This window comes from Oncorhynchus kisutch, linkage group LG17 (genome assembly GCF_002021735.2).
Source record: "Oncorhynchus kisutch isolate 150728-3 linkage group LG17, Okis_V2, whole genome shotgun sequence".
NCBI classification, from domain to species: Eukaryota; Metazoa; Chordata; class Actinopteri; order Salmoniformes; family Salmonidae; genus Oncorhynchus; species Oncorhynchus kisutch.
In genome coordinates, this window is record NC_034190.2 from 1,711,142 (window position 1) to 1,722,762 (window position 11,621).

Here is an 11,621-nt window from a genome sequence, read left to right on the forward strand (position 1 = left end):
CATTGTTATTCTGACAAGCCTGACTCCTCCCATGCTGACTCCTCCCATGCTGACTCACCTAGGTTATTGCGGAACCTTAGCTGGTTGCGGATACTGTACAACTGCACATGTTTCTCATATTCACGCTGCGAGTTCCCAACACTCTGTAAATGAAAACAGGACATTGAGATCAATTAATATACGGAAACATATCCAGTAACTCAGTAGAAACATATCCAGTAACTCAGTAGAAACATATCCAGTAACTCAGTAGAAACATATCCAGTAACTCAGTAGAAACATATCCAGTAACTCAGTAGAAACATATCCAGTAACTCAGTAGAAACATATCCAGTAACTCAGTAGAAACATATCCAGTAACTCAGTAGAACCATATCCAGTAACTCAGTAGAACCATATCCAGTAACTCAGTAGAACCATATCCAGTAACTCAGTAGAACCATATCCAGTAACTCAGTAGAACCATATCCAGTAACTCAGTGGAAACATATCCAGTAACTCAGTAGAAACATATCCAGTAACTCAGTAGAAACATATCCAGTAACTCAGTAGAAACATATCCAGTAACTCAGTAGAAACATATCCAGTAACTCAGTAGAAACATATCCAGTAACTCAGTAGAAACATATCCAGTAACTCAGTAGAACATATCCAGTAACTCAGTAGAACATATCCAGTAACTCAGTAGAAACATATCCAGTAACTCAGTAGAAACATATCCAGTAACTCAGTAGAAACATATCCAGTAACTCAGTAGAAACATATCCAGTAACTCAGTAGAAACATATCCAGTAACTCAGTAGAAACATATCCAGTAACTCAGTAGAAACATATCCAGTAACTCAGTAGAAACATATCCAGTAACTCAGTAGAAACATATCCAGTAACTCAGTAGAAACATATCCAGTAACTCAGTAGAAACATATCCAGTAACTCAGTAGAAACATATCCAGTAACTCAGTAGAAACATATCCAGTAACTCAGTGGAAACATATCCAGTAACTCAGTGGAAACATATCCAGTAACTCAGTGGAAACATATCCAGTAACTCAGTGGAAACATATCCAGTAACTCAGTAGAAACATATCCAGTAACTCAGTAGGAACATATCCAGTAACTCAGTAGAAACATATCCAGTAACTCAGTAGAAACATATCCAGTAACTCAGTGGAAACATATCCAGTAACTCAGTAGAAACATATCCAGTAACTCAGTAGGCATGATTGCATACAGTAAGTATTATACCACATATGTCTCAAGTTATGAGGGAGCGTGCTGTTGGCATGCTGAGTGCAGGAATGTCCAACAGAGCTGTTGCCAGAGAAGGTAAATGTTCATTTCTCTACCATAAGCCACCTGTCATTTTAAAGAATTTGGCATTACCAACTGGCCTCACAACCGCAGACCACGTGTAACCACGGCGGACCTATTTCCATATTACAGAGCGTGTTTAACAGAAAAAAACTGACGGAAGACAGAGTGGACTACATGTGCTAATTAACAAACAAAAAAAGGTAACTGTAATCCATTACCAGCAAAAATATTGTTATCAGATTACATATACTTTTAAAAAACTAGATGATTACTTTGAGGATTCACTTATTTTGTATTATTTTTTTACACCAGTGGACAAACAGTGAAAAATGCACTCTTGCAACACCTGCATGGTGTGGACACCAGCCTATGGAATAACACCTGCATGGTGTGGACACCAGCCTATGGAATAACACCTGCATGGTGTGGACACCAGCCTATGGAATAACACCTGCATGGTGTGGACACCAGCCTATGGAATAACACCTGCATGGTGTGGACACCAGCCTATGGAATACAAGTGGGGCTAATTCATGCTGACAAAAGAATTCATCCATAGGCCTAACGGAGACATGCTCAAATCCACCCACTTTTGATAGATTTAAAGGGTCAATCTGTAGTTGCTACATCCATTTTTGGACGTGTAAATTATACATATTAATGTAAAGATATAATTTAATCACATTATTATATGTCGTAGAAAGTGATGGGTAAGAATAAACCTACAGAAGCAAACCATAAAGTAAAATTTAAACATCCATGTATGACCAGCTATGTAAACTTTAACATTGATTTATCCTGCAATAGATGTGGTTCAATTGGTAACATACATTTATTTATGTCTTCTTCTAATGCCTCTTAATAAGGGGAAAGTAATTGAATGTAATCAGATTACGTTACGGTGTTTGGGTAATCCAAAAATTACGTTACTGATTACAATTTTGGACAGATAACTAGTAACTAACGGATTACATTTAGCAAGTAACCTACCCAACCCTATTAGTTCAATCAAATATATTTATAAAGCCCTTTTTACATCAGCTGATGTCCTAAAGTGGTGTACAGAAACCCAGTCTAAAACCCCAAACAGAAAGCAATGCACATGTAGAAGCATCTCCAAACGCTCCTGTGTAAACGGAAAACATAGGCTACAAACATGTTGTCAATAAAAACATAATGTCTGCTGCAATGGAGTTAAAACAGTGTCCAGTAAGTGTATTATTTTACATTTGTGAAATGATTTTGATGTGATATGAAAGTAGAGGGATTTATGTTTTAAGAACCATACCGCAATTGTTTCACTGTTAGATGGACTATTTGGCTGTTTTGGTTTCCAGAATCAATTAGTCCTTCAAACAGAACATGTCAGGTCCTTGGACTAAGAAGTAAGGTTACTGGGCTAGACAGCTACCTAGCTAACGGAGCTGTGTGCTTTAGTGATGCTTTCAGGTTATTGACCAAATCACTGTTGTTGCATCTGCAACGGAGCCGGAGACTCGTCAGCTATTTATAAACGCACGGAGAACGTTAACGGACAGATGTGGCTGGCCAGCTGTGGCAAAACGTGTCAACAAGATCACATACCTGTTTGACATTTGTTGGTAGCTTGTTCCACGGATAATTCTGCCTAATGTGGAATTCAACGTCTGTGTTCATTGCTTGAGTGAATATGGATCCACGATACGACGAACTATAGTCCAAGATAACTATATCTCTCGAAACATCAAAAATCGACAAAAATTAACTTGATAATTCAAAACGTTTCCTATCTGAAGATAACTAATTTTCCTTTTTAATAAATATCCACTTCCTTGTTGTATTTTCGTCACGTTTTTGGGCTACATTCGTCACTTCCGTCCAAGACGTGACCAACGGATGATGATTGGTCGATGAGGGACTGCAGTTGAAGTGTACACTGATAAAAATGAGTATTGCATCAAACTCAATGGAAATGTTTTTGTGTCAATTAAGAAAATCATACGGTTGGCTCCCTTCCAGCAATGTGTACTGACCTTGTAAAGTAAATGTCCATAATTATTTTTTTTATACGAGCATAATGCTCATATAAACGGTCTGGCTGGTGGCTACTAATGTCAAACTATCATACGTGTCCACATGAAACTGGTCCAACAAGGTCTAATTGAGAAATGTTTAAATCAAACTTATTAGATAGAAATAAATAACCTCCAGTTGGTCTGATATGGCAATGCTTTTTGCATTTGACCACATAGATATTCCAACTTTCAGACTGTATACATTCATGACATAAATCAACTGTCTGAAATGCTGGACTGGCAGTCAACCTTACCACAGGCTTTCAGTGTGAGAAGACGTCGAGCTCAAAGATGAGTACAAGCACCGCAACTCACTTAGGCTGCATCCCAATGATAGTGCACTACTTTTGACCAGAACCACCCAGTAGAAACAGTGTTGGGGTACAGCTCTTGGTAACCACCCAGTAGAAACAGTGTTGGGGTACAGCTCTTGGTAACCACCCAGTAGAAACAGTGTTGGGGTACAGCTCTTGGTAACCACCCAGTAGAAACAGTGTTGGGGTGCAGCTCTTGGTAAACACCCAGTAGAAACAGTGTTGGGGTACAGCTCTTGGTAACCACCCAGTAGAAACAGTGTTGGGGTGCAGCTCTTGGTAACCACCCAGTAGAAACAGTGTTGGGGTACAGCTCTTGGTAACCACCCAGTAGAAACAGTGTTGGGGTACAGCTCTTGGTAAACACCCAGTAGAAACAGTGTTGGGGTACAGCCCTTGGTAACCACCCAGTAGAAACAGTGTTGGGGTACGGCTCTGACTACTAGCTGCCTAGTAGCTGACGTCTTACTCTAATTTTTATTTAATTGGACCTATATTTAACTAGGCTAGTCAGTTAAGAACAAATTCTTATTTACAGTTAAGCCTACCCCGGCCAAAACCAGATGATGCTGGGCCAATTGTGCGCCACCCTATGGGCTCCCAATCACGGCCGGCTGTGATACAGCCTGGAATCTAACCAGGGTCTACACAGTTCACACGATATGGATGTAAATACCCTCAAATTAAAGCTGAAAGTCTATACTAATAGCTCACATTTGTGATTTCAATATGCGGTGGTAGATAGCTAACAAAAAATAACTTGGTCAATGTCCAAATATTTATGGACCTGACTGTAAATAGTGGACTACTTTTGACCAGAGCTCATTGTGTAGTAGTAGTAGTGCCATGGGGAATAGGGTGCTATCTGGGATGCAGATGAAAATACAGCTATAGGAAAAGGATTCTGATTCTATAGATGAGTTCTGAGCTATAGGAAAGGATTCTTATTCTATAGATGAGTTCAGAGCTATAGGAAAGGATTCTTATTCTATAGATGAGTTCAGAGCTATAGGAAAGGATTCTGATTCTATAGATGAGTTCAGAGCTATAGGGAAGGATTCTGATTCTATAGATGAGTTCAGAGCTATAGGAAAGGATTCTTATTCTATAGATGAGTTCAGAGCTATAGGAAAGGATTCTGATTCTATAGATGAGTTCTGAGCTATAGGAAAGGATTCTGATTCTATAGATGAGTTCAGAGCTATAGGAAAGGATTCTGATTCTATAGATGAGTTCAGAGCTATAGGAAAGGATTCTGATTCTATAGATGAGTTCAGAGCTATAGGGAAGGATTCTGATTCTATAGATGAGTTCAGAGCTATAGGAAAGGATTCTTATTCTATAGATGAGTTCTGAGCTATAGGACAGCCTTCTGATTCTATAGATGAGTTCAGAGCTATAGGAAAGGATTCTGATTCTATAGATGAGTTCAGAGCTATAGGAAAGGATTCTGATTCTATAGATGAGTTCAGAGCTATAGGAAAGGATTCTGATTCTATAGATGAGTTCAGAGCTATAGGACAGCCTTCTGATTCTATAGATGAGTTAAATTTTCCCAAGTATGGTTGCCTTCTGTATACCACCATTACCTTGTCACAACAAAGTTTCTTCAAGTGCAGTCTCAAAAACCATCAAGCGGTATTATGAAACTGGCTATCATGAGGACCGCCACAGGAAAGGAAGACCCAGAGTTACTTCTGCTGCAGAGGATAAGTTCATTAGAGTTACCAGCCTCAGAAATTCCAGCCCAAATAAATGCTTCACAGAGTTCAAGTAACAGACACATCTCAACATCAACTCTTCAGAGGCGACTGTGTGAATCAGGCCTTCATGGTCAAATTGCTGCAAAGGAACCACTACTAAAGGACACCAAAAATAAGAAGAGACTTGTTTGGACCAAGAAACAGGAACAATGGACTTTAGACTGGTGGAAATCTGTCCTTTGGTATGGAGTCCACATTTTTTTGTGAGACGCAGAGTAGGTGAAAGGATGATCTTTGCATGTGTGGTTCCCACCGTGAAGCATGGAGGAGGTGGTGTGATGGTGCTTTGCTGGTGACACTGTCTGTGTTTTATTTAGAATTCAAGGCACACTTCACCAGCATGGCTACCACAGCATTCTGCAGCAACACGCCATCCCATCTGATTTGTGCTTAGTGGGACTATCAATGGTTTTCAACAGGACAATGACACAGCACACCTCCAGGTTGTGTAAGGGCTATTTGACAAAGAAGGAGAAAGATGGAGTGCTTCATCAGATGACCTGGCCTCCACAATATTTGTATTTATTTAACTAGGCAAGTCAGTTAAGAATAAATTCTTATTTACCCAACCTAAACCCAATTGAGATGTTCTGGTCTGTCGTAATTTAATAGAGACTGTAGATGTAGCTGGTCTGTCATAATATAATAGAGACAGTAGATGTAGCTGGTCTGTCATAATATAATAGAGACAATAGATGTAGCTGGTCTGTCATAAAATAATTGCGACAGTAGATCTAGCTGGTCTGTCATAAAATAATTGAGACAGTAGATCTAGCTGGTCTGACATAATATAATTGAGACAGTAGATCTAGCTGGTCTGCCATAATATAATTGAGACAGTAGATCTAGCTGGTCTGTCATAATATTAAAGAGGAAGTAGATCTAGATGGTCTGCCATAATATAATAGAGACAGTAGATCTAGACGGTCTGTCATAATATAATAGAGAAGGTAGGTCTAGCTGGTCTGTCATAATATAATAGAGACAGTAGATGTAGCTGGTCTGTCATAAAATATACGAGACAGTAGTTCTAGCTGGTCTGTCATAATATGAGAGAGACAGTAGATCTAGCTCGTCTGTGATAATATAAAAGAGGCAGGAGATCTAGCTGGTCAGTCATAATATAATAGAGACAGTAGATCTAGCTGGTCTGTCATAATATAATAGAGACAGTAGATCTAGCTGGTCTGTCATAATATAATAGAGATCAGATCTAGCTGGTCTGTCATAACATACTATAAACAGAATATCGAAATGGTCTGACATTATATAATAGAGACAGTAGATGTAGCTGGTCTGTCATAATATAATACAGAGGGTAGGTTAATCTGGTCTGTCATAATATAATAGAGACAGTAGATCTAGCTGGTCTGTCATAATATAATAGAGACAGTATACACATCTGGTCTGTCATAATATAGTAGAGACAGTAGATCTAGCTGGTCAATCATAATACAATAGAGACAGTACTTCTAGCTGGTCTGTCATATAATAGAGACAGTATATCTAGCTGGTCTGTCATAATATAATAGAGACATAGAGACAGTAGATCTAGCTGGTCTGTCATAATACAATAGAGACAAAGAGACAGTATATCTAGCTGGTCTGTCATAATATAATAGAGACAGTAGTTCTAGCTGGTCTGTCATAATACAATAGAGACAGTAGATCTAGCTGGTCTGTCATATTATAATAGAGACAGTAGATCGAACTGGTCTGCCATAATATATTAGAGACAGTAGATCTAGCTGGTCTGTCATAATATAATAGAGACAGTAGATCAAGCTGGTCTGTCAGTTTATAATAGAGACAGTAGATCTAGCTGGTCTGTCATAATATAATTGAGACAGTAGATCTAGCTGGTCTGTCATAATATTAAAGAGGAAGTAGATCTAGATGGTCTGTCATAATATAATTGAGACAGTAGATCTAGCTGGTCTGTCATAATATTAAAGAGGAAGTAGATCTAGATGGTCTGCCATAATATAATAGAGACAGTAGATCTAGACGGTCTGTCATAATATAATAGAGAAGGTAGGTCTAGCTGGTCTGTCATAATATAATAGAGACAGTAGATGTAGCTGGTCTGTCATAAAATATACGAGACAGTAGTTCTAGCTGGTCTGTCATAATATGAGAGAGACAGTAGATCTAGCTCGTCTGTGATAATATAAAAGAGGCAGGAGATCTAGCTGGTCAGTCATAATATAATAGAGACAGTAGATCTAGCTGGTCTGTCATAATATAATAGAGACAGTAGATCTAGCTGGTCTGTCATAATATAATAGAGATCAGATCTAGCTGGTCTGTCATAACATACTATAAACAGAATATCGAAATGGTCTGTCATTATATAATAGAGACAGTAGATGTAGCTGGTCTGTCATAATATAATACAGAGGGTAGGTTAATCTGGTCTGTCATAATATAATAGAGACAGTAGATCTAGCTGGTCTGTCATAATATAATAGAGACAGTATACACATCTGGTCTGTCATAATATAGTAGAGACAGTAGATCTAGCTGGTCAATCATAATACAATAGAGACAGTACTTCTAGCTGGTCTGTCATATAATAGAGACAGTATATCTAGCTGGTCTGTCATAATATAATAGAGACATAGAGACAGTAGATCTAGCTGGTCTGTCATAATACAATAGAGACAAAGAGACAGTATATCTAGCTGGTCTGTCATAATATAATAGAGACAGTAGTTCTAGCTGGTCTGTCATAATACAATAGGAGACAGTAGATCTAGCTGGTCTGTACCATAATATAATAGAGACAGTAGATCTAGCTGGTCTGTCATAATATAATAGAGGGACAGTAGATCTAGCTGGATCTGTCATAATACAAAAGAGACAGTAGATCTAGCTGGTCTGTCATAACATAATAGAGACAGTAGATCTAGCTGGTCTGTCATAATATAATAGAGAACAGTAGATCTAGCTGGTCTGTCATAATATAATAGAGACAGTAGATCTAGCTGGTCTGTCATAATTAATAGAGACAGTAGATCTAGCTGGTCTGTCATAATATAATAGAGACAGTAGATCTAGCTGGTCTGTCATAATATAATAGAGACAGTAGATCTAGCTGGTCTGTCATAAATAATAGAGACAGTAGATCTAGCTGGTCTGTCATAATATAATAGAGACAGTAGATCTAGCTGGTCTGTCATAATATAATAGAGACAGTAGATCTAGCTGGTCTGTCATAATATAATAGAGACAGTAGATCTAGCTGGTCTGTCATAATATAATAGAGACAGTAGATCTAGCTGGTCTGTCATAATATAATAGAGACAGTAGATCTAGCTGGTCTGTCATAAATAATAGAGACAGTAGATCTAGCTGGTCTGTCATAATATAATAGAGACAGTAGATCTAGCTGGTCTGTCATAATATAATAGAGACAGTAGATCTAGCTGGTCTGTCATAATATAATAGAGACAGTAGATCTAGCTGGTCTGTCATAATATAATAGAGACAGTAGATCTAGCTGGTCTGTCATAATATAATAGAGACAGTAGATCTAGCTGGTCTGTCATAATATAATAGAGACAGTAGATCTAGCTGGTCTGTCATAATATAATAGAGACAGTAGATCTAGCTGGTCTGTCATAATATAATAGAGACAGTAGATCTAGCTGGTCTGTCATAATATATAGAGACAGTAGATCTAGCTGGTCTGTCATAATATAATAGAGACAGTAGATCTAGCTGGTCTGTCATAATATAAAGAGACAGTAGATCTAGCTGGTCTGTCATAATATAATAGAGACAGTAGATCTAGCTGGTCTGTCATAATATAATAGAGACAGTAGATCTAGCTGGTCTGTCATAATATAATAGAGACAGTAGATCTAGCTGGTCTGTCATAATATAATAGAGACAGTAGATCTAGCTGGTCTGTCATAATATAATAGAGACAGTAGATCTAGCTGGTCTGTCATAATATAATAGAGACAGTAGATCTAGCTGGTCTGTCATAATATAATAGAGACAGTAGATCTAGCTGGTCTGTCATATTATAATAGAGACAGTAGATCTAGCTGGTCTGTCATAATATAATAGAGACAGTAGATCTAGCTGGTCTGTCATATATAATAGAGACAGTAGATCTAGCTGGTCTGTCATAATATAATAGAGACAGTAGATCTAGCTGGTCTGTCATAATATAATAGAGACAGTAGATCTAGCTGGTCTGTCATAATATAATAGAGACAGTAGATCTAGCTGGTCTGTCATAATATAATAGAGACAGTAGATCTAGCTGGTCTGTCATAATATAATAGAGACAGTAGATCTAGCTGGTCTGTCATAATATAATAGAGACAGTAGATCTAGCTGGTCTGTCATAATATAATAGAGACAGTAGATCTAGCTGGTCTGTCATAATATATACGAGACAGTAGATCTAGCTGGTCTGTCATAATATAATAGAGACAGTAGATCTAGCTGGTCTGTCATAATATAATAGAGACAGTAGATCTAGCTGGTCTGTCATAATATAATAGAGACAGTAGATCTAGCTGGTCTGTCATAATATAATAGAGACAGTAGATCTAGCTGGTCTGTCATAATATAATAGAGACAGTAGATCTAGCTGGTCTGTCATAATATAATAGAGACAGTAGATCTAGCTGGTCTGTCATAATATAATAGAGACAGTAGATCTAGCTGGTCTGTCATAATATAATAGAGACAGTAGATCTAGCTGGTCTGTCATAATATATATAGAGACAGTAGATCTAGCTGGTCTGTCATAATAATAGAGAGACAGTAGATCTAGCTGGTCTGTCATAATATAATAGAGACAGTAGATCTAGCTGGTCTGTCATAATATAATAGAGACAGTAGATCTAGCTGGTCTGTCATAATATAATAGAGACAGTAGATCTAGCTGGTCTGTCATAATATAATAGAGACAGATCTAGCTGGTCTGTCATAATATAATAGAGACAGTAGATCTAGCTGGTCTGTCATAATATAATAGAGACAGTAGATCTAGCTGGTCTGTCATAATATAATAGAGACAGTAGATCTAGCTGGTCTGTCATAATATAATAGAGACAGTAGATCTAGCTGGTCTGTCATAATATAATAGAGACAGTAGATCTAGCTGGTCTGTCATAATATAATAGAGACAGTAGATCTAGCTGGTCTGTCATAATATAATAGAGACAGTAGATCTAGCTGGTCTGTCATATAATAGAGACAGTAGATCTAGCTGGTCTGTCATAATATAATAGAGACAGTAGATCTAGCTGGTCTGTCATAATAATAAGACAGAGACAGTAGATCTAGCTGGTCTGTCATAATATAATAGAGACAGTAGATCTAGCTGGTCTGTCATAATATAATAGAGACAGTAGATCTAGCTGGTCTGTCATAATATAATAGAGACAGTAGATCTAGCTGGTCTGTCATAATATAATAGAGACAGTAGATCTAGCTGGTCTGTCATAATATAATAGAGACAGTAGATCTAGCTGGTCTGTCATAATATAATAGAGACAGTAGATCTAGCTGGTCTGTCATAATATAATAGAGACAGTAGATCTAGCTGGTCTGTCATAATATAATAGAGACAGTAGATCTAGCTGGTCTGTCATAATATAATAGAGACAGTAGATCTAGCTGGTCTGTCATAATATAATAGAGACAGTAGATCTAGCTGGTCTGTCATAATATAATAGAGACAGTAGATCTAGCTGGTCTGTCATAATATAATAGAGACAGTAGATCTAGCTGGTCTGTCATAATATAATAGAGACAGTAGATCTAGCTGGTCTGTCATAATATAATAGAGACAGTAGATCTAGCTGGTCTGTCATAATATAATAGAGACAGTAGATCTAGCTGGTCTGTCATAATATAATAGAGACAGTAGATCTAGCTGGTCTGTCATAATATAATAGAGACAGTAGATCTAGCTGGTCTGTCATATATAATAGAGACAGTAGATCTAGCTGGTCTGTCATAATATAATAGAGACAGTAGATCTAGCTGGTCTGTCATAATATAATAGAGACAGATCTAGCTGGTCTGTCATAATATAATAGAGACATATCTAGCTGGTCTGTCATAATATAATAGAGACAGTAGATCTAGCTGGTCTGTCATAATATAATAGAGACAGTAGATCTAGCTGGTCTGTCATAATATAATAG

The 11,621-nt window shown here is 37.6% G+C and overlaps 1 protein-coding gene across 3 annotated transcripts in view; it reads right to left on the reverse strand.

Annotated features, from left to right (window-relative positions):
- The window catches only part of LOC109886244 (protein FAM91A1), a 115,687-nt gene extending 112,535 nt beyond the window's left edge, over positions 1-3,152 (reverse strand). The window contains exons 1-2 of one of the 3 annotated variants that reach the window (XM_031794998.1): positions 2,899-3,152; positions 59-143 (exon numbers count right to left, since the gene is read on the reverse strand). In XM_031794998.1, the coding sequence (XP_031650858.1) occupies positions 59-143; positions 2,899-2,970 (157 nt within the window). In that variant the 5' untranslated portion in view covers positions 2,971-3,152. The remainder of the gene's footprint in view (positions 1-58; positions 144-2,898) is intronic. The other 2 variants (XM_031794999.1, XM_031795000.1) reach the window with 2 other exon arrangements.
- Between the last annotated feature and the right edge of the window lie 8,469 nt (positions 3,153-11,621).